General features: G+C 41.8%; 2 protein-coding genes across 3 annotated transcripts in view; one reads left to right on the top strand and one right to left on the bottom strand.

The window, feature by feature from the left end:
• sh3yl1 (SH3 and SYLF domain containing 1) overlaps positions 1–8161 on the bottom strand; it is a 154727-nt gene extending 146566 nt beyond the window's left edge. Inside the window, exon 1 of the mRNA XM_080192065.1 lies at positions 8050–8161. Coding sequence (XP_080048191.1) covers position 8050 — 1 coding nt within the window. The 5' untranslated portion in view covers positions 8051–8161. The remainder of the gene's footprint in view (positions 1–8049) is intronic.
• An 86-nt stretch (positions 8162–8247) lies between these two features.
• acp1 (acid phosphatase 1) overlaps positions 8248–24610 on the top strand; it is a 28857-nt gene continuing 12494 nt past the window's right edge. The window contains exons 1-3 of one of the 2 annotated variants that reach the window (XM_080192067.1): positions 8248–8443; positions 15053–15126; positions 20593–20706. In XM_080192067.1, the coding sequence (XP_080048193.1) occupies positions 8404–8443; positions 15053–15126; positions 20593–20706 (228 nt within the window). In that variant the 5' untranslated portion in view covers positions 8248–8403. Of the gene's footprint in view, positions 8444–15052; positions 15127–20417; positions 20532–20592; positions 20707–24610 lie in introns of both variants that reach the window. The other variant, XM_080192066.1, reaches the window with a different exon arrangement.

Consider the following 24610-nt stretch of genomic DNA (forward strand, 5'->3'; position numbering starts at 1 on the left):
GAAGTGTGCACTTAGATTTGTTATGTTAGACCAGAGACTAAAGTGATTTGGATCGCAGTACTTCAAATATCTCAAGATGCATTATTCCAGCCATGGCATTGGAGATTTTCCTTTCTTTCATGGCAAATTATAACAAGGAGCTTTTAAAATATTTTTGAAAAACAATGGGACCCCATTTTACACGCTTTATGCCTTTGTTTCAAAAGCAGAACATTTGTAAAGTATTCTGACTGTAGACCTGATGTAACTTTCATTTTGTGTTCTTTGAACCTTAAAAAGGAAGAAACAGAGGAAAGGTAAGGGATAGAGGAAACAAGAGGCAATAAAATGTCAGGTTTTTATAATGTTGAACTTTGAAAACAAAGAAAACCTCTGTAGAAAACAAATAGGAACAAAAGTACAAGCTGTGTTACCGCAACATTATTGTAATGACATAGCTTTTTCTTGAGGCTTTTCACTGACTGATTTCGTCTTTCAATTTTGTAGTTACAGAACATTATTTTTTTCTTAAAAAGCTTCCATCTCACTGAGGAGACTTTACGCCAATGAACCTCCAACAAGCTGCTCTGAAAACTCTGCTTGGAGTTTGACAGCTGTGACAAATTCACCACAGCAGCTGTGACAATCCACAACATTCTAAATAAAACCCCCAGCACTGTTCAGAAAAAGTCGAAGTCCTCAATCTCTCAGTATCAACGATCCTTTAAAAAGTTCCAGGATATGCATTTTCAGCAAAAACAAATTGGTTCTTCTTTGGCCATATACTACCTTTTGTTGAAATCCATCCATTATCTTTTGAGATTACAGGTGCATAAATTATCAAGTGAAAACATTCCTAGACACAGAGATCAGTTTTGGGACAGGAGCAAGCTTAAACAAAAAGGCAAGGTTTCATCCAAATATTGTTTTAATTAGTTTCCCAGCTAAAAGGATAACTTTTTTGTCAAAGACAGTTTAATCTAATGTGGCTGGGAAGGAAGAAAACAGGATGCAAAAACAAAATAAAGCAAAATTGACAACCATGTAGGAAAAGTGGAAAAAGAAAATAATGGGAGGAGGCTACAATGTTTGAAGTTTTGTGCTAAATCTGAAGCATAAATAGTCACTCTTGTAAGAACACCTCAATCATTTCAATTAGAGAATACCCATCACCTGGTCACATGGCATTATGATTTTCGAATCCTGTATTTCGCAGGATGTGAGTCTTGGTAACAAGGTTAGAAGTCACCAGCATTTCCAGTGAATCCCAATGATGAGATAGCAGGCGTAGACAGACCAAAAAGAAATATGTCATCCTACTTGAATGGCATGGTGGTTAGTACTGCTGCCTCACAGGGTCAGGAACCCAGGTTCAATTCAGGCCTTGGGAGACTGCGTGGAGTTCGCATATTCTCATGTCTGCTTAGATTTCCTCCCATACTCTAAAGATGTGTGGGTTAGGTAGATCAGCCATACTAACTTGCCACTTAGTGTCAAGTAAATATATGCGGTTACAGGGATAAGGCCTGGGTGGGATTGTTATTGGTGCAGGCTCGATCGGCCGAATGACCTCCTTCTACATTGAGGGGACTCTATGATTAATAGGAAATACTTTAGGAAGATGAGAGATGATGGTACCATTCAGGTAAGACATCCATATGCTAATGTAAGAATCAACAGAAGCCGAGAGGACAGGTAGTTAAATATGCAAAGAGTATCTTCAAGCGAAATAATTATATAATTGTTTGTGGAAGGAGAAATGCAGTATACAGTGAACAGCCTGAGGCGCAGAGTCCAGTGAATTGACTGTAAACTGATGCTGGTTAGCTGACCAGAAGCAAGCACGCAAAATACCTTTCATGGACGCATTTAAAACACATATCTTCGATGAACCAAGAAAAAATGTTGCTCAGAATAACTACTCAATCATACACAGGATGATAACAATAAGCTGGCCTTTACTTATAGATCTACTGAAGTGAAGCTGTTTGGGAAGATGGAAGTTCACATCATAAAAATGTACCTTGATTCAGAAGGGCATTTTCTACTTAAATTGTGTGAACATGATTAGTAGTCTTGTACAGAACTGTCTTAGATTATCACAGTCCTCTTTGTGTACATACGTCTTTTTTATTGTAATAAATAATCTTCAAAAATATACTATGATTAGGCTGGTTGCTGTTCTCACCAGTTATCACATATGGCCCTTTACACTGTTGCTGTAGACAAAACTATACTAGATGACAAACCAATGTGTCCAATTTGGAACACCCTTGCAGTTAATATCAGCCAGGTTTGTGACACATAGTATACGGTTTCACAGTAAGAACAGTCAATCTTCCTATACAAAAGGATGCAACTTACTGACTAGTTGAAATTTGGCTCATCTCCTCTAGTTTGACTCACCTTCCCTTAATCAGCTCTTGAAATTAGTTGATCTAAACTTAGAAAACATAGTACACAATTTCTGGTTATAGCTTTGATCCACAGCCTATTCCTTTTGGCCAATGGATAGAAAGTAACATACATTGACAACCATAGACTGACTTCTCAGGTAGCTGCTGTAAATCTGTGAAATGGAGGATGTTGGTCCATTGAATCAAATTTTCTACCTATGAACATCACTATGAAATTCTTCCTGCTTTTGATTATGAATAAGCATTGCAACTCACCATTGCAAATCCCTGGTTTCATGTTTCTTGTCAAGAAAAAAATGCTGAGAGAAATCATAGAATCCCTACAATGTAGAAGGAGGCCATTCAGCCCATTAAATGAACCAACTCTCTGAAAAACTCTCTTACCCAGGTTCTCTTGCCATTATCCTGTAATCCCAAACATTTATCATAGCTAATCCATCATACCTACACATCGTGGGACATTAAGGGACAATTAGTTTTCACCATGGCCAATTCACCTAACTTGCACATCTTTGGACCGTGGGGGGGAAACTGGAACACCTGGAGGGAACCCAGACAGACAGGGGGGAAATGTACCAACGCCACAGAGACTGTCACCCAGGTTGGAAATGACCCAGGTCCCTGGCACTGAGAGGCAGCAATGCTAACCACTGTGCCACTATGCTGCCATATAAGTTTTAAAAAATCCACTCAGGCAGCAAATGCAAAATCCAGATGATTACAAAAGAAAAATGGTACAATTCTCTATTTGCATTACCAACCATCGAACAGCGTAGATGAGATAGTGGTGGAGATTTGTTAACAATGCAGAGGCACATGCAAGCATAGCACAGCAAAAGCATTCGATTATTTTCCCTATCCTAAGGTAAACAAGGATAAAGTAATATATTGGTTGAAGTGAGGTATAAAGTGCATTCAAGAATGCTCCTAAATCATTGTTACATTAGCCCAAGGAAAGAAACATTGTCCCCTACTTAGTTGGAGAAATTAAATGTAACAAATAATTCAGGTGTAGACAAAAAAACCTGTAAAATAAAAACCAGAACATAGTTAAGTTAAATATGTGAAGGAAAGATTGGCAATGACTGAAAGCTAAAGGTGCATGCCAATTGAAACTACAAAGGTCAAGAAGATAAAAATGAATTTAATCCTTAGTGGAAATATTAGCAAACAGGTCACAAGATCAACAGTGGGAAATCTTCAAAGAAGAATTGGTAGAGTACAAAAATGTCACACTCCTGTAAACTCCACATGCATGGTGTTGGAGGAATTGAGAAAAGGCAATGATAACTGACTGCTGCGAGGCCTCATTCATAAAAAAAATTTACATTCTTTCAACTACATAAACTTTATTCTACATTTCATTCAATTGCACAATCCCTTCTAAAAATAAGCACTAGAATTCAGAGTGCCAGTTCAAAGAGTCCATAACCAGTATAGCTGTCAATCAAGCTGTGCAACGGCAAAGCACCCTTCCGTGGTAATGGACGGTTGTGAAATCAGTCATGCAGTACTATTCCAGTAATGGAGATCCTTGGGCTTATGTCAACAGACAGAGCAAAATAGCATGCAGTAATTTTAAAAACCCACAAATTTATTTCAAAGTTTTAAACAACAAAACTTAAATGCCTTGATATGTTGGCAGGTCCCTTTGGCAAGCTCTTTGACTGTTTCTTTTGACAGGGCCTCCTGACAGGTCCGCTTGGCAATTTTGACAGGTCCTCTAGATACTTTTGACAGATCTTTTTGACAGTTCTGTTTACCGTTCTAATAGGCTTGACAATTAATGGGTTTATGTACATTCATGCATACTTCTAACAATTCGAAAAGGCACCTTACCTACAGAAAAAGACAACTCCACCAAAAATGTCCTGGGACCAGATCCAAAGGAATATCTTACTGCTCCAAAGGGGTACACTGTCCACCCAAACAAATCCACATATTTCAGATAAAAGCCAATTACTGTGGATGCTGGAACGTAAAACAAGAACAGGGAATATTGGAAAATCTTAGCAGGTCTGACAGCAAAATGTCAGACCTGCTCAGATTTTCCTGCATTTTCTGTTTTTGTTGACACAAAATTCAGACTTGCTCTTACTTGGTCGCATGTACAAACTTTAGGTTTCATACTCAAGAGGATATCAATATCCCACTTGAGAGGAGGCAGCTGACAACTTAAATGGTCAACTGTCTCTGCAAAATGTGCGCGCACATAATCGGCCCTGCACTCATTTCCGTCCTTGTGAAAACGGAAATTGCAATGTTTGGGTGCATGACTTATAATTTTCGGCCATCTCCACCATCTTTGCCATGTTGGAGAGATTTTTCATCATGGTGAAGATTTGGGCCTTTGGATGCAAGCAACATATTCCTTAACCATAAATAAAAGCCAATATAACTTCAGGCTTCTATACACCAAAGCACAGTCCACAAGAGAAAAGTGACTATCATAAATTTGAACCAGGCAATGTTTAGGACCTGAAATTATGGACATCCTAGTTTGCAAATCTCTCCATAGCTTTGTAACTCCCTATCTCTGTAATTTCCCCAAGCCCCTCAACTTCCCTGAGAAATATGCACCCCTTTAATTCTGGCCTGTGTATCCCTAATTTTCATTACACCACTATTGATGGCCAAGTCTTCAGTTGTCTATGCCTCATGCTCTATGTCATTTTCCTTCTTTAAGGCACGCCTTAAAACTTATTTCTTTGACCAAGATTTTGTTCACCTGACCCAGCATCTCCTTATGTGGTTTGATCATACGTTGATAATGCATCTATAAAGCATCTCAAAGCATTTTACTACGTTAAATCATGATATATAAAATTGTTGTTTGCATCATTCCATTATAGAAATAATAATAAAGTTACAGAGAGCATACAATGAAGATTCACAAGAGATCAGAAATCATTGCCATGAGAAAAAACTGAAATAATAGAAAATTACTTCAGTTTTTTTGTTGAAAGAAATAACTCAGTTATCAATTATCTTCATTTGAAAATTTAATAATAAAGTTTATTAAAAAAAAATGTGGACCTTATGTTTTTTATTTGTTGAGATGCAGGGCTGTATTTTATGGGGCACCACTGTCCCCAGCTCCTTACCAAAAAAAGTTTGGGAGGGGTGCTTAACCACAATTCTGTTGGTTGCCACAATTAAACACGAAGAGCTGCATTAATTGCTTTAAAGTCAGAGGAACTCTCACGTTTGAGAGCTGCTGATAAATCTGACTGGCTGGCAGTTCTGTCATCCTAACAGCGCTGGCTGGAAATGGTGGTCATTACTGGGATGACACCCTCACCACAATGAGGAACACAGGTAAGTCCAGTCTAGAGACTGTGGATAAAATATCTGTGGCACTGGGATGAGGACCTTAAGTGGCAGGGCAGGCTGCCTGACATAAGAAATAGGAGCAGGAGTAGGCCATCCAGCCCTTCGCACCTGCCCCATCATTCAACAAGATCATGGCTGATCTGAAGTGGATCAGTTCCACTTTCCCGCTTTCTCCCCATAACCCTTAATTCCCTTGTCTATCAGAAACCTATCTACCCGTGACTTAAATACATTGTGAGGTAGCCTCCACCACTTCAATGGGCAGAGAATTCCAGAGACTCACCACCCTTTGAGTGAAGAAGTTCCTCCTCAACTCCGATCTAAACTGTACCCCCCCCCTCTTACTTTGAGGCTATGCCCTCTAGTTCTGCTATCCTTTCTAAGCGGGAAGAATCTCTCTACCTCGACCCTATCCATCCCCTTCATTATATGTCTCTATAAGATCCCCCCTCAGCCTTCTAAACGCTAATGAGTACAGACCCAGTCTATTCAATCTCTCTTCATAGGCTAACCCCCTCATCTCCGGTATCAGCCTAGTGAACCTTCTCTGTACTCCCTCCAAGGCCAATATATCCTTTCGCAAATGCGGTGACCAAAATTGCACACAGTACTCCAGTTGTGGCCTCACCAGTGCCCTGTACAGTTGCAGCAAGATCTCCCTGCTTTTATACTCTATCCCCCTCGCTATAAAAGCCAACATTCCATTTGCCTTCTTGATCACCTGATGCACCTGCAGACTGGGTTTTTGCAATTCGTGCACAAGGACCCCCAGGTCCCTCTGCACCGTAGCATGCTGCAGCTTTTTGCCCTTTCAATAATAATCTCTCCTATTATTTCTGCCAAAGTGGATAACCTTCCTGATTCATGGAACACCTTCCTCATTCATTGTAAGATTTCAGACAAGTCGGGGGCGATTGGGTAAGTGGCAGTAATGCCATCCACCGGATTTTATATGTACATCCCCATCTTCAAACCCAGCAAGAAAGCATAAAATCCAGCTCATAATTGAATAATGATCTTATCAAATTTCAAGTGAGCCCAGAATTAACCTATAATTAATTTTGCTTCAGTAAGTCACCCCAAAAGCAAGGATTCCCTAAATATGGAATACTCTTCTATTCAACAATTTATTCAGTTAGTAGTTAACTTCAATAATATTTTTAGCCAAGATATCTTCTCATACCTTTCACTGTGATTCCTACTATTTTCACTACCAGAAATCAAAATAAATGCTTTTATATTTTCTATGATGTTTTTCAACGATCAAATTATTTTTCCAAGTTGAAAAAGCACCCATCTTCTCAGAAAATCTGCTTTGCTTATTATAATATTTATTTGTACATTTTAATTTATAATCAAACAAATACATTTCAATACCATAATTTATTTTCTCAACCATCATCCATTTTATATAGATTCCAAATGCAAACATTTTACATAACAATGTTGTTTGCTGTGTCTTCAATATGTCTATAACAAAATTATTTCAGTTTAAAGTTAGAAATTCTCAGTGCAAATATTTGAAGTTGTAAAGTAGCTCATTTTGGAAGCAAAAATAAAAGGCAAATTATCTAAACAGTTTTGAAGAGGATGCAGAATCAGACACTTGGAGGTATACATTCACAAGTCACAAACATTGTTTTAAGAAAAGAGCCATATTGCCTTACAATCAATAGAAGAGAATATGAAAAGAGAGCACATGTACTAAATCTTTAGAAATCGCAGGTTAGGACCCAACTAGATTCTGTAAATGCTGGACACATCTTAGGAAAGATGAAACCTTCACTTACATAGAGTGATTAGAGAAATTTAGATTTTTCTTCTTGGCGTCTGGAAGGTTATAAGTAGATTTTATGGAATTATCAAGGAGCAAGTACTGGCAGAATAGTGAATAACAAGAGCTCACTGATTTAAATCAAATGACCAAGGAACTTGAGGGGAGTTTAATGAAAGGATGGTGCGTTATGGCTTAGAATGCATAAAGAGTGATAGAAGCAGATTCAAAAATAACTTTCAAAATGGAGAAGTGCTAGAAAAGGGAGTGGGTGGAATGGGCAGAGAGAGAGAGAAAGGGAATAGAATGAATTGGTAACTTTTTTCAAAAAGTCAGCCTGGGCAAGCGGCTTGAATGGTCTTTTAGTGCTGTGTCATTCTGTGGTTGTGTGACATGATGTGTCAATGTCAACTGTGTCAGGAGTAGAGCCCGACATACATGTTGTCTCGCAAACATGACACTTGAGAAAAGCCACACCAGGTGTTTCTCCCAAAACGTGTACCAATATATGATTTTTTAAAAAAAAGCAGAAGAAAATAAACTTACTTTTATAAACAATGGTCCGCTAAAAGCTCTTAAGTGCGAGCTATGACACTGTCATCCTAATGTGGCTCACTCTGAGTTTACCTGAACTACTGCACCTGTCCACTCCCTGCTGGCCCCCCCCCAACAGACGTCCGCAGCAGTAGCTGTCTGCGGATGTGCCGAGAAACCCGGACACTTCCGCATCTCGACCACGTGGCTGATTTTAACACATTTTCCCCCGAGTCTGGACAACGTTAGGGTCACTAAATAAAATGCACAGCCAGCGGGCGAAGTGAAGCCCGGTGTTACTGGTGCAGGCAGGCAAGAGTATAGACAGAAGCGGATGTCGCAGCGTGGCGGGAAGACCCGGGCAAGATGGCGAACACACAGAAGTCGGTTCTCTTCGTCTGTCTGGGTGAGTGCGGAGCCTGCTGCCGTCTTCCTCTTCCCACCAGCTCCCCCTCCCCCTCCGCCCCACTCTCCTCCATCCGCCCCCCCCCCGCTCTCCTCCAACCCCCCCCCCCGCTCTCCTCCAACCCCCCCCCCCCGCTCTCCTCCAACCCCCCCCCCCCGCTCTCCTCCAACCCCCCCCCCCCCGCTCTCCTCCAACCCCCCCCCCCCGCTCTCCTCCAACCCCCCCCCCCCCCGCTCTCCTCCAACCCCCCCCCCCCGCTCTCCTCCAACCCCCCCCCCCCGCTCTCCTCCAACCCCCCCCCCCCGCTCTCCTCCAACCCGCCCCCCCCCCCCCCCCCCCCGGGCTCTCCTCCAACCCCCCCCCCCCCCCCCCCCGGGCTCTCGGAGTCACCTGACCAGTAACAATCACGGCGCATGGCTGACGGGTGCCTGGCACCTGTCCTAGTCTTTACAGAGATGCAAGAAAGCAGACAAGATACCGAAAGGACTACAGATCACAAACCCACTCGGGTCAACCTATAACACAGACTCTGCTGGTTTGACGACAATGTTGTGGTTGGTCTCGAGAGCGTGGATGGCATTACGTTGTGCTTGGGTGATGTTTGGGGCTGTCTTGAGTGTGGTTGATGAATCTGGTGTTGACGCACCTCCTGATGCCTTGGGCATATAAGTCAAGGGCAGCGGCCTTCCGGAGGAGTCCAATTGGACTGTTTCCTCTTTGGTTGCTGCACTGCGGATCTCTGTCGGCTGTTCCGGTTCATTGGCTGTCTCATTGTGTTTGCTGTTGGCCCCTTGCTGCAGGTGCAGCAGGTGATCAAGAAGGTGAATGGAATGTTGGCCTTTGTAGCGAGGGGGATAGAATATAAAAGTAAGGAGGTCTTGCTGCAGCTGTACAGGGTACTGGTGAGGCCGCAGCTGGAGTAGTGTGCAGTTTTGGTCATCGCACTTGCGGAAGGATATATTGGCCTTGGAGGGAGTGCAGAAGAGGTTCACTAGGCTGATTTCGGAGAGGGGCCATTGTCATACTGAACAGAACAGATTACTGCAAAGAAGTTTACCGACAACTGAACAACAAGGAACACTAAAGACAGTTACCCGCAGATCCGACCAAAGAACACACCCGTCAACTCAACACTCTGATCAAGACCTTTGATCCAGACCTTCAGAGCACCCTCCATGCTCTCATCCCATGACTCACCGCGTTGGAGATCTCTACTGCCTCCCAAAGATACACAAGGCAAACACACCCGTCCCATCGTATTGGGCAGTGGGACCTTGTGTGAGAACCTCTCCGGCTACGTCAAAGGCATTCTGAAACCTAATTGTATAAAGAACCTCCAGCTTTTCTCACGACGCTATGGACTTAGAACGTAAGAAATAGGAGCAGGAGTAGGCCATCTAGCCCTTCGAGCCTGCCCCGCCATTCAATAAGATCATGGCTGATCTGTCGCTGCTCAGTTCCACTTTCCCGCTTTCTCCCCATAACCCTTAATCCCCTCTCTTATCAAAAACCCATCAACCCGCGTCTTAAAAATATTTAGCGAGGCAGCCTCCACCACTTCAACGGGCAGAGAATTCCAGAGATTCACCACCCTTTGAGTGAAGAAGTTCCTCCTCAACTCCGTTCTAAACCGCCCCCCTTTTATCTTGAGGCTGTGCCCCCTAGTCCTACTGTCTTTTTTGAGTGGGAAGAGTCTCTCCACCTCTATCCTATCCATCCCATTCATCATCTTATACGTCTCAATGAGATCTCCCCTCATTCTTCTAAACTCTAACGAGTACAAGCTCAGTTTATTCAGCCTCTCCTCATAGCTCAACCTCCTCAACTCTGGTATCAGCCTAGTAAACCTCCTCTGCACTCCCTCCAAGGCCAAAATATCTTTGCGCAGGTGCAGCACCCAAAACTGCACACAGTACTCCAGCTGCGGCCTCACCAATGCCCTATACAGCTGCAGCAAGACCTCCCTACTTTCATATTCAATCCCCCTCGCTATGAAGGCCAGCATCCCATTCGCCTTCCTAACCACCTGCTGCACCTGCAAGCTGGGTTTTTGCGACTCGTGCACAAGGACCCCGAGGTCCCTCTGCACTGTCACCTGCTGCAGTTTTTCGCCCCGTAAGTAATAGTCCTTCCTACCATTCTTCCTACCAAAGTGGACCACCTCACACTTGCCAACGTTAAATTCCATTTGCCATTTCCTGGCCCATTCGCCCAGCCTATCTAGATCCTTCTGCAGACTCTCCACACCCTCCGCACAATTTGCCACTCCCCCAATCTTGGTGTCATCAGCAAATTTCGACACCCTACACTCGGTTCCCTCCTCCAGATCTCCTCCAGAAGCTCAGCACACATGGAGCACTTGAACTCCATGGAATTTTCCTCGTCACAATGGATGTCTCAGCACTCTACACCAGCATCCCCCACAACGATGGCACTGCTGCAACTGCCTCAGTACTCAATACTGACAACTGCCAGTTTCCAAATGCAATTTTACAATTCACCTGCTTCATCCTAGACCACAATGTCTTCACCTTCAACAACCAGTTCTTCATCTAGACACACGGAACAGTCCTGGGGACCAAATTCGCACTTCAATATGTCAACATCTTCATGCACGGGCTCGAACAAGACTTCTTCACCGCACAGGACCTTCATCCAATGCTATACACTAGATACATCGATGACATTTTCTACTTTTAGACTCATGGTGAACAATCACTGAAACACCTATATGATGACATCAATAAGTTCCATCCCACCATCAGACTCCCCATGGACTATTCTCCAGAATTGGTTGCGTTCTTGGATACACGCACCTCCATTAAGGATGGTCACCTCAGCATCTCACTGTACCGCAAGTCCACAGATAACCTCACGATGCTCCACTTCTCCATCTTCCACCTTTAAACACATTAAAGAAGCCATCCCCTACGGACAAGCCCTCCACATACACAGGATCTGCTCAGATGGGGAGGATCGCAACAGACACCTCCAGACGCTGAAAGATGCCCTCATAAGAACAGGATATGGCGCTTGACTCATCGATCGACAGTTCCGACGTGCCACAGCAAAAAACTGCACCAACCTCCCTCAGAAGACAAATACAGGACACGGTGGACAGAGTACCCTTTGTCATCCAGTACTTGCCCGGAGTGGAGAAGGTATGACATCTTCTCCGGAATCCTCAATATGTTATTGAAGACGAACATCTTGCCAAGGCCATCCCCACACCCCTACTTCTTGCCTTCAAACAACCACACAACCTCAAACAGACCAATTGTCCACAGCAAACTACCCAGCCTTCAGGAGAACAGTGACCACAACACCACACAACCCTGCCACAGCAACCTCTGCAAGACATGTCAGATCATTGACATGGATGCCATCATCTCGCGTGAGAACACCAGGTACACGGCACATACTCTTGCAACTCGGCCAATGTTGTTAACTGATACGCTGCAGGAAAGGATGTCCCAAAGCATGGTACGTTGGGTTGAGCATGCGTCTAGTTTGGGGGCATTTAAGAGATCTCTGGATAGGTTTATGGACGAAAAGGGATTGGTATAGGCTAGTGGGTCATTGTTTTTGTAACTGGTCGGCGCAACATCGTGGGCCGAAGGGCCTGTTCTGCGCTGTAGTGTTCTATGTTCTATGTTCTTCCTGTCGGTGAACACTTCAGCAGTCACCAGGCATTCGGCCTCTGACCTTCAGGTAAACGTTTTCCAAGGTGGCCTTCACGACATATGACAGCGCAGAATTGCTGAGCAGTAACTGATAGCCAAGTTTCGCACACACGAGGGCGGCCTCAACCGAGATCTTGGGTTCATGTCACACTACTTGTAACCCCCATGACTTGCCTGGGCTTGCAACATCTCACTTACTGTCCTGTCTGGAGACAATACACACCTTTTTAACCTATGCTTAATGCTATCTCAACTCACATTGTCTGCACTTTTTAAGACTTGATTAGCTGTAAAGACTTGCATTCTAATCAGTACTCTGTAAACTATGTGTGCCTTTATATGCTCTGTTTATGATCAGAACTCCCACTCACCTGACAAAGCGGCAAACACTGAAAGCTAGTGACGTTTACTACCAAATAAACCTATTAGATTTTAACCTGGTGTTGTGAGTCTTACTGTAGTTGCAATTATACAGAGCCTTGGTGAGACCACAGTACCTAAAGTATCCTGTGCAGTTTTGGTCACCTTTTCTGAGGAAGGATGTTCTTGCTGTCAAGGGTGTGCAGTGAAGGTTTACTAGGCTGGTTCTGGAGATGACTGGACTGATGTATGAGGAGAGATTGACTAGGTTAGGATTGATTTTGCTGGAGTTCAGACGAATGAGGGAGGATCTCTTAGAGACTTAAAATTCTAGAGAGGGAAGGCGCAGGGAAGATATTCCTGATGGTGGGAGTCCATAACCTGGGGTCACAGTTTGAGGATTCAGGGTAGACGATCTAGGATGGAGGTGAGGAGATATTTCTTCACCCAGAGAATGTGAGCCTGTGGAATTCGTTACCACAGGAAGTAATTGATGCCAAAACATTGAATTTATTCAAGATGCAGCTGGATATATTAGTTGGGGCGAATGGAATGTAAGGTTATGGGGGGAAAAAGCAGGATTAGCTTATTGAGCTGGATGATCAGCTATGATTGTAATAAATGGCGGAGCAGGCGCAAATAGCCTTCTGCTTCTATCTTCTTTGTTTCCATGTTAACAGGGTTTAAATGGTACCATTTATGTTAATACTGTAATGAAGTTACTGTGAAAATCCCCTAGTCACCACACGCTGGTGCCTGTTTGGGTATACTGAGGGAGAACTTAGCATGGCTGACGCATCTAACCAGCATGTCTTTCAGACTGTGGGAGGAATCTGGAGCACTCAGAGGAAACCCACACAGAGACAGGGAAAACGTGCGAACTCCACACAGACAGTGACCTAATACTGCGGATACTGGAATCTGAAACAAAAACAGAAAATGCTGGAAAATCTCTAAGTCTGACACCAACTTGGAGAAAACTGAGCCAATGTTTTGAGTCAGAATGACCCTTCCCCAAAACATTAGCTCTATTTTCTCTCTGCAGTTGCTGTCAGACCTGCTGAAATTTTCCAGCATTTTGTTTTCATTTTTCTTTTACATCATGAGCTCTGCACCATCGCAGAGCACTGTTTCAACTCCAGAACGTTGCTCCTTGATTTCGACCTGATCAATGCTACTGAAACTCTGGTCCGTGCCTTGGCTTTCTGGTGATTGGACTATTTCAACATGTTCCTGACGACCTCCAACAGTGTATTCTCTGTAACCTTGAGGTTACCCATTTTCTTTATCCACCCCAATCCCATTTACCCCGTGCTTGTTGACCTTCAGTGGTTCCCAGTTAGTGTCTTCATTTAAAAATTCTCATCCTTAATTTCAAAACCCTTAATTTGTTTCTCCCTATATCTGTAATCCCCTCCAATCTTGCAATCCTCTGAGGTAGCAGCACTTTTCATTTCTGGACTCTTGAGCGTGCCAAGTTTTAATTACTTCATCATTGCTGATCATACCTTTTAAGCTGCCATGGCTGTTTACAGCCACGTGCCTGTCTTTTCTCCTTCAGAATGCTCCTCTTTGACCAAGCTTTTGGTTAGTTGCCCTGATAATGCCACATCAGGAAGCTTTTGTGTCATTGTTTGGTAACACATTTATGGTGTATTATGTTAAAGATGATACATAAATCCAAGTTGTCCCCCTAGACCCTGAAAATTTATCTGTTTAAAGTATTTCAATTTTTTTTGTAAGTTGCTATCTAGTCTGCTTTCACTACACTTTTTTAAACAGTATATTCCGTATCCCGACTTTCTATGTAAAAACAAAAAATTCTTTACATCCTCTCTGAACTTTATACATTGAATTTGTCTCCTCTGGTCACCAACCCTCCTGCCATAAAGAAAAGTGATAAAGCATTTTTCACAGTTTGAATTCTTCATGTCCCATTTAAGATGGCTCTGGCATCAGAGGAACACTTCTCACCCAATAGAGAATGTAGGCAAAGATGTCAAAGAATAGAAATCAAAGATGAGTAAGTAGATTTAAGGTAAAGATATGCCATGTCTGATTTATCAATTGGCAGGAACAAGTTTGAGGAACTAAATGGCGTCCTATTCCTGTGACTTGTCACCTAATGATGTAGGTGGTAAAATGTCTCATCCTGTCTATCAAATTGGAAACATCTGAATGTAGAATGAGTTGTAAACCACACTTGGCTTTGTCTGAGGTAGACTTGTGCTGAGGAAACACACTGCTGATTTTGGTTCTTTAATAGCGCAGTAGTTATTCTTGTTCTGAGTGAAATTATATGGTTTATGCAGTGATCCTATCTATAGAAGCGAAGTGTAAAAAAAATACTGCTTAACAAGTTCACCTCTGTTGAGAAACTTTGTTTCTACATGTATTTTAATTATCCATCACAAATTGGAGGTGTATTGAATTGCATGCAAACCATTAATCTATTTATCTCAAATACAGGAATTCTATGTTCTTAATATTGCACAATACTTGATAGCAAAATATAAAATTTGACAAATTCATACAAGCATATTCTAAATTCTTCCTTTTTTTTAAGGAAATATTTGCCGATCTCCAATTGCTGAAGCTATCTTCAGAAAGCTGACAACAGATCAAGGCATCATAAACAAAGTAAGTCCTACTCACTTTTTTAGAAAAAAAACTGAATAAATAAATAATCCCTTCATAAGTGACCAAATCAAGAGTATAAGCTGGCTGTATCACTAATTATGCTATTTCCTTGCTATCATTCTGTGCTGAATCTGCACTGCTGTATTTATTAGCAGCGGATGCACGTAAGATTTCCGATTTTATTCAACACAAATTGTCATACAGTCTCAAGCTTGCATTTAATTTTCATACTGTTGATAACACAATGAAAATTGTGGTACATGAAAGTCAATCCTTCATGCAACAAGTATGTACTTTACATATTGTGTACTTGTTGATCACAATATTGGTAAAGATTAGTTTTACTAATTGTTTTCCAAAAGCATTTTTTTGTATTGATTCCGTAGCAAAGACATGGGCCATTTGATCCAAATGGACAATGTCACTGTTAATATTACACAGAACTCCTCTCGCTCTAATTCCTTTGTCCCATCTTGTCCCACTGTTCCCCTATTCCAGTCTTTGTGTGTCAATAATGTCTGCTTCAAATACCCCATATGGCAGAGAGCCCCATATCCTTGCCGTCTTCTATAGAAATGAATTATAGAGTCCCTACAGTGCAGAAGGAGGCCATTTGTTCCGTTGAGTCTGCTCCAACCACAATCCCATCCAAGCCCTATTCACGCAACCCCACATTTACCCTGCTAATTCCCTGAAACTAGGGTTAATTTACCACGGCTAATCCACCTAATCTGCACATTTTTGGAGTATAGGAGGAAACCCCTGCAGACGTGGGGAGAATATGCCAACGCCATACAGTGACCCAAGACCAGAATTGAACCTGGGTTCCTGGCACTGTGAGGCAGCAGTGCTCATTGTGCCATGGTGTCCTAAGTTCTTTATTTAACCATTAAATGGTTTCAAGAAGGAGATAAGTATATTTCTGATTTTGAAACGCGGGTTAAAGGGATATGGGGAACAAACAGGGAGATGGATTTGAGGCCAGGGAGTGATCAGTCATGATCTGATTGAATGGCAGAGCAGGCTCGAAGGGCTGAATTGCTTACTTTATGTTCCTATCATTGGTAGCTAACTTATATTGATGCCCACTTGCTGTGAACTGATCCATGTTTGAAAAGAGTTTTTCTACATCCAGCCTGTTTTGAAACCTTTATGGTTTTGAAGTCTTCTCTTGGGCTGGTTAGTCTTTTTCCCAGTGAAAAGAGCCCTGGTCTGATCAATCTTTCAGTATAGTTGCATCTTCCCAATTCTGGTAACATCATCGTAAATCTCTTCTACACTAATTTCAGTGTTTTAATCTTTTTGTATTATGCAAATTGGAACTGTGTATAGCATGCTGTGTGGCCTAACCTAGGTTCTGTATGAATTTAAAGTTACCTGTTTGTTTTATTTGTACTCCTTATGGCTATATCAAACTTCTGCTTTTAACCACTTGTGTATCACTTTTCCAGTGTAGCTCTACTGCCCTATTTTGTTTCTAATTGTACCTAGAGCATCATTTGCAATGACTTCTCTTCGTGCTCCCACACTATTCCTTCTGGTATCCCCACAAGGTCTATCCTTGTGCTCCATCCCTGCCTCCCCTCCTCTAATGTCTCACCTACATGGTGCCTGTCTGTGACATGTTCTAAAAGAACAGCAGTACTTTCCATATGTAGGCTGATGTTGCCCAGCCTTACCTCACCACCTCTAAGTCAACTCCACTGTTGCTCAGTTACCACACTGCTTATCCGACATCCAGTACTGAATAAGCAGAAATTTCCTCCATTAAATATTGGCAAAACTGAAGCAATTATTTTCGGTGCCATGCTCCAAACTTCACACCTGAGCAGCTCTATCTCTCTGCCTCATGACATTCAGCAATTAAGCTTCAAGTTCTCAACCTTTGGGTGACCCCGAGGTGAGCTTCCAATCTCATATTCACTTAGACTGCCAGTTTCCACCTCTGTAACATAGCCTGTCTTTGCCCCACCTCAGCTCAACTACTGCTGAAATCTTCATTCCATGCCTTCATTATTTTTAGATTCACCTATTTCAGTCAGTGCTGGCTGGTGAACAGCATTCTACCTTCCAAAAACTTGAGGTCATCCAGAACTTTGCTGCCTGTATCTATTCACACCAAGTCCTGTCCCCCTATTGTCCCTTTGCACTCTGAACTGCATTGGAGTTCTTTGAAGGAGTAACATGGGCTGTAGATAAAAAGGAATCAGCAAACATGCCATACTTGGATTTCCATAAAGCATTTGATGAGGTGCCATATCAAAAGTTATTGGAAAGAATTAAAAGTTCTTGGTCTACAGGTTATTATACTAGCCTGGTTTGAAGATTGGCTGGCTGGTAGAAAACAGTATGCATAAATGGGTCAAATGGAGTCCCGCAGGGGTCTGTGCTGCGAATTCAACTTTTTACAATTTAAATCAGTGGCTTAGGTGAGGAGAATGAAGACATGGTAGTTAAATTTTGAAGGCGATACAAAGATAGGTAGGAAAATATGTTGTGAAAAAGATGTACAGAGTTTGCAGACGAATATAGCCAGGTTGGGTAAGTGGCAAAAATCTGGCAGATGGAATAATGTGGGAAAGTGCAAAGTTGTTCACTTCGGCTGGAAGAATAAAAAAGCAGATTATTACTTAAATGCAGAATGACTGGAATGCTGAGGACCAGAGGGATTTAGGTGCACTCATGCATGAGTCATAAAAAGTTAGTATGCAGGTGCAGCGTGTCATCAAGAAGGCTAGTGGAATGCTAAATTTATTACAAGAGGAATTGAACATAAAATTAAGGATGTTTTGCTTCAGTTATACATGGCATTGATGAGACTGTACCTCAAATACTGTGTGCGGTTTTGATCTCCTTATTTAAGGAAGGGTGTAAAGGAGGCAGTTTACTAGATTGATACCTGGAATGAGCAGGTTGTCTTGAGGATAAGTTGGGAAGGCTGGGCTTGTTTCCACTGGAGTTCAGGAGAGTGAGGGGTAACTTGATTTAAATATATAAGATCCTGAACTGTGTTGACAAGATGGACATTGAGAGGATGTCTCCTACTATGAGTAAGCCCCAGACAAGGGGTACTGTTTTCAAATTAGGGATTGCCTTATACGGCAGAAATATGGATTTTTTTTTCAGTGCTATGCAACTTTAGAACTCTCTAGATCGGAGATGGTGAAAGCAGAATCACTGAATACTTTTAAGGCAGAGCATATAAATTCTTTTTGGGCAAAGGAATCATTGGGGGTAGATGGGGAATGTGAAACATAACATAAACAGATCAGCCAAGATCTTGTTGAATGGCTGAGTAGGTATGCAAGGCTGAATGACTTACTTCTCCTATTTCATATGTTTGTAAAAATTAAACTAGATTAGGCATATAAGTACTGTGGCTACAAGAGCAGGTCAAAGGCAAGGAATTCCGTTGTGAGTACATCACCTGATTTCACCAGAAAAGTCAGGAGTGTGATGGAATATTCTCCGGTTGCCTGGATGAGTGCAGCTTCAACAACACTAACAAGCTTGACACCTTCCAAGACAAAGCAGCTCATTGGCAGCCCAGCTACCACCTCAGAATTTTCATCCTCCACCACTGATGCACAGTAGTAGCAGTGTGTCCCATCTACCATTATAGCAACTCTCCCAAGCTCCTTTTGACAGTACCTTCTAAATCTATGACCTCTACTACCCAGAAGGAAAAGGACAGCAGGTGCAATTGCCAGCACCTGCAAGCCACCACCACCCCCCACTCCCAAAGCAACACACCATCCTGACTTGGAACTATTTTATTCTTTCATAAGATGTGGGTGTCACTGGCTATGCCAGCATTTATTGCCCAACCCTAACTGCCTTTGAGATAATGGTGAGCTGCCTTTTGAGCCTCTCTGGTCAGTGTGGGTGTAGGGCCACCCACAGTGCTGTTAGGAAAGGAGTTCCAGGATTTTGACCCAGCAACAATGAAGGAATGACTATACTGCATTACCGTTGCTGAATCCATCAACAGCCTATTGTTTACTTTTGACCAGAAGCTGACCTGCCATATTGTGATTAGTGGCTGGGATTTCTGTGATGAATAATTTGTGGTTTGAGGAGTCAAAAGGTGTTTACCATTTATAAGGCACAAGTTAGAAGCACGCTGGAATACACTACTTTTGCCTGAATGAGTGCAGCTCCAGCAACATTCAAACTATCCAGAACAAAGCAGCCTTCATGATCAGCAATCCATCCACTGCCTTAAACATGTATTCCTTCCATTCTGACATACTAGTGTGTACTGTCTACAAGGTGCACTGCAGTAACTCATCAAGGCTTCTTCATAAGCATATTTGAAATCCACAGCCTCTGCAACTTGGAAGAAAAGGCAGTGGGTGAATGGCAGTACCATCACCTCCAAGTTCCCCTTTAAAGCCATGCAGTATCCTGACTTGGAACTATACTTGCTTTACTGCCATTGGGTCAAAATCCTAGAACTTCCTCTCTGACAACACTGAGTGTATCTTCTCCACATGAAAGAATGAAAGAAATTCAACTGATCGAGGACAATTAGGAATTGGCAATAAATGCTGACCTTTACAATGAAGCTTGCATTCCAAATGTAATTTTAAAAAATCATATTTAATCATGTCCATGGCATTACTGTTTCTTTGCTGTTAAATGTTGAAAAGCAATTCAAGGTCTTGCAAAGCTTTTTTTCCTCTTTCACCACACCCCTCCGCCCCACCCCCCCACCCCACCTCCCACTTTCTTGCTAGTTAACTACTTCACGTTGCGTCTTTCACCTTTGTTTACATTTTTGTCAGTGACTTACATTTACCGGACACCACAAAGTGTTTCCTTGTATCACTTTGTTTATTTTTTCCTCAGTATTTTGTGGTTCTAGAGCTAGAAAATATGTTTTAAGTGTTACTAAATCTTCAATTAACTTTTGTACATTTCAAAAACCATGCTTTGGCACACTGGTGTTTTCTGGTAAAGTTGGGACAGCAGCAAATCACAATATATTTTTGAAGGGAGAAATTCGTGTCACAATCCTGTCTGAACAAAGTTTGCTGTAATTCAATTTGTATTTCAGATGATTTTAAGTGTGAAGTTCAATGTAATGGTGTATTATTGTGGTAATTGCTGCATTTGAATGAAAATGCCATAATTTGGACTTTCATCAAGTTAGTGAAATAATTATATTGAAGCTTGGTTTTTGTGAAGTTGGGAGTTAATACAGCTTTTAAATCTTAATTCATATAATTGATATAATTAAAACTGACTGCATGGGGAAACAAACAGCATGGCACTTGTATTTCTTCCAGTGGAAAATAGACAGTGCAGCAACGTCAACGTATGAAATAGGGAATCCTGCTGACCAACGGGGCCAGAGCTGTCTGATGAAACATGGCATTACCACGAATCATATTGCCAGGCAGGTACTGTATCCCAGTTTTTATTTGTTTTATTGTGGGCTATCAATTTTCTTTCTTATTACAGTGGATGGTAGACAGTGCTGGTGTAATTGACTTCAATGTTGGGAACGCCCCAGACTCAAGGGCTCTAAACTGTTTAAGACAGCATGGCATTGAGACAACACATAAGGCAAGACAGGTAGACCAACCAGCCTTTTTTAACTTATGAAATGTCTGTTTTTTGAACAAAATGTTCTAGATTGATTAATGTCAACAATAACATTGGATACTTCACACTCCATTTCCAGTGCATACTCTTTAAATGTGCTTGAAAAATATATGATTGCATAATGTTGGTTGATTTAGGTTATGGTGTCATTGTGGCTCAATAAATAGCACTCTTGCTTCTGAGTCAAAGTTCAAAGACTTGAACTGATATATAGACTGATACTCGCAATGCAGTACTAAGTGACAGCTCTACTGTTAGAAGTGTCACCTTTCAGATGAGACTTGAAATGAAGGCCTCATCTATATCTGGCAGGTGTATAAGATCCTCTGACTCTACTTGAAAGAAGAATCTCTGGTGTCCTTGTCAGTTTTTATTCCTCAGCCAGTGTTGCTGAAACAAACCTTCTGGCCATAAACGCATTGCTTTTATTTTGGGAACTTGCTGAATGCAAATTACCTGCAATACTTTATATGTTATAAAGATTCTACTTCCCAAAACTTAATTGACTATAAAGTTCTTTGGGACGTTCTGTTTAAAAAAAAAAATGCTAGAGAAGTGCAGGTTCTTCTTTTCTTTGAAGGGCTAAGCAGAGATTTTAGAGCTTTGTCTGCTCAGGAGGTTAAATAAGCTGACCTCAGCTGATGAAGGAGCAGCATTCCAAAAGCTTGTGATTCCAAATAAACTTGTTGGACTTTGGCTTGGTGTTGTGAGACTTCTTACTATGCCCACCCTGGTCCAACGCTGGCATTTTCACATCATAACTGAGTTTGTAAGATAGAAAAACTTAAAAGAGCGAATTTCCAGCAGTGTGTCCAGAATGAGAAGTGCTAGAAGTATGTAGCAAATGCAGCCTACATCTAAAAGAATATTGCTATTTAATGCATTAGAGTGCACCTTCTTTGGAAAAGGTTTGTTTTTCTGGTGATACTTTTCAGATATGAGCCTTCAGACGTAAACTGTAACGTAGTTCCAGCATGTTGCAGGGAAACATGATTCTTTGGAGAAGGTAGTGTGAAGGGGCAAATTAACTTTGCTTTTTGCTAATGTTGTGTTTACACTGGAAAAAGTACCAGCCTGATTCCTGTTTTCTGTCGCAAATGCTACACGATAGCAAAACTCTTTAGCTTTTTTGTTTGTATCTTGCAGGACATTAAACATGTATGATTTGGCAGCTTATTTCTGACTGGAATTACTTTGAAGTAAATTCTGAACTTTTCCATTTAATTCTAAATTTAGTGTGTCTCCAAATATGTTTTGAGATACAGAAACAGATAATTATGATATACAAAGTAAGACTGACACATTTTGTTACAAAAACCTTTTGCAACACTGCTCAAAGTAAGTCAGAATGTACTGTTTTTAAAAACACGCCGTATGAGTATCGAGTTTGTACTTTGGATGCAAAAAAAAATTTGCTTTAAATTTCCGCCAAAGTGAATTGCATAATCCCTCATTTAAAATTTACTTCAGGGCAATGCAACAAAGCAGTGTAAATGAATATAATGGATTATTAAATGTGAGGTGTGCTATCAGGTTTTAAGCATCTTGAGGGTGGCTTCCTATAAAATCCACTGAGAGAATTTTCCTTCAAGAGTGAGGCTGAAGACCAAACAGTAAGAGTTTTTCTGCAAACATTTTACTACCCTGCTCCTGGCCTTAAGAGCACTGTGTTATAATTCTGAGATTTGTAAGATTATGGTTTGGGACTGTTTTTAAAGTAAAATGAACAGGATTATGTGATCTGCCAAACAGCAAGCCTTTAGGTGGTTTAATTGTTGGGGATTAAAGGAATCCAGATTGTTTTACTGGGAGGAAGGTGTATTTGGAGATTCGGAGGGTGTGGAGAGTCTGCAGAAGGATCTAGATAGGCTGGGCGAATGGGCCAGGAAATGGCAAATGGAATTTAATGTTGGCAAGTGTGAGGTGGTCCACTTTGGTAGGAAGAATGGTAGGAAGGACTATTACTTACGGGGCGAAAAACTGCAGCAGGCGACGGTGCAGAGGGACCTCGGGGTCCTTGTGCATGAGTCGCAAAAACCCAGCTTGCAGGTGCAGCAGGTGGTCAGGAAGGCGAATGGGATGCTGGCCTTCATAGCGAGGGGGATTGAATATAAAAGTAGGGAGGTCTTGCTGCAGCTGTATAGGGCATTGGTGAGGCCGCAGCTGGAGTACTGTGTGCAGTTTTGGGCGCCGCACCTGCGCAAAGATATTTTGGCCTTGGAGGGAGTGCGGAGGAGGTTTACTAGGCTGATGCCGGAGTTGAGGGGGTTGAGCTATGAGGAGAGGCTGAATAAACTAGGCTTGTACTCGTTAGAGTTTAGAAGAATGAGGGGAGATCTCATTGAGACGTATAAGATGATGAATGGGATGGATAGGATAGAGGTGGAGAGACTCTTCCCGCTCAAAAAAGACAGTAGGACTAGGGGGCACAGCCTCAAGATAAAAGGGGGGCAGTTTAGAACGGAGTTGAGGAGGAACTTCTTCACTCAAAGGGTGGTGAATCTCTGGAATTCTCTGCCCGTTGAAGTGGTGGAGGCTGCCTTGCTAAATATTTTTAAGACGCAGGTTGATGGGTTTTTGATGAGAGGGGATTAAGGGTTATGGGGAGAAAGCGGGAAAGTGGAACTGAGCAGCGACAGATCAGCCATGATCTTATTGAATGGCGGGGCAGGCTCGAAGGGCTAGATGGCCTACTCCTGCTCCTATTTCTTATGTTCTTATGGAGATAATGGCAGAAGTGTGTGTACTAACAATTGATAGACTGGGAGTCTCAAGTCCCAGAAAAGTGTTGAGAACATGCGGTTGGAAACTGTTATGCTATAAACAGTCCCTTTAGTTCCAATAAAATGAAAAAAGGTGATCAGCAATTCTACCTGGATACAAGGCCATGTGATTTATGTTGCCATAGAAATGAGCTTTGGATTGAGAAGATTTTAAGAGATGCCTGAAAATTGATAGACACCATCAGTCTGCCCAAGTCCGAGAGAGAGCATAGCTAGAAATTAAAATCTCTGTGGTTCACCGCACTGGAATGCAGGCGGAAGCTTGCACTCTAACTGCAAATACCAAATTTGTAAGGAGATAAAACAAAGCCAGAAGAGCTGCCTAGCTATAGCTAGAGGCAGATGTCTGGAGGGAAAACTTGGACTATGAAGGACAGTTCTAGAGCTACGTTTCCAGGCTGGAAAAGAAGATCACAAGTAAATACTTTGGGAGCTCAGAATAATTTTGGACTGATTCTGGGAGAATTCAATGTCTACTTAAAGACCAGTGTAACACATATGAGAGTAGGTTGTGTTAAGCTGTGTTAAATTCAGTTCTGTAGTAAAATTACAAGTTGCCAAAAATATTGTTCAGTCAGTAGTATTTCTATAGTACAGTAAGGGTGGAATTTTCCCGTTCCGTCCACCATGGGACCATCCAAAAGTCCATTGACCTTGGGTGGGAATTTCTGGCCTCGGAGCAAGGAGCAACTGTGGCCAGAAAATCCCACCCTAAGTGTCTTAAATCACACAATCTTGTCATATCATCTATTCTGCTGATACCTGGAATGTCAAATTTCTTAAGTCATGGCCTCTACAAGGATCATAAATCAGATTGATTTAAATTAATTTTAATTTATTAATGCATAAGTTTTAAGAGTTCTGAGTGATTTCAAGCTGAATAGTGTGCACATTGATTTATGGCATGTTTCTCATGACAGTTTTCACTGTCGTGCCTTGCTTTTAGTTCATTTCAATTTATTCATGCACAAGTTCTAAATGATTCCTGTGAACTGGGATGTTGGCAAAGTGGATTGAACCAACATAAAATTGCAGAAATTGTGCCCTTTTTGAGCTGATTGAGTTCAAATCATGCTGATTTTAATTAGTGG

Source organism: Carcharhinus amblyrhynchos, chromosome 7 (genome assembly GCF_965287045.1).
Source record: "Carcharhinus amblyrhynchos chromosome 7, sCarAmb.v2.hapA, whole genome shotgun sequence".
NCBI classification, from domain to species: Eukaryota; Metazoa; Chordata; class Chondrichthyes; order Carcharhiniformes; family Carcharhinidae; genus Carcharhinus; species Carcharhinus amblyrhynchos.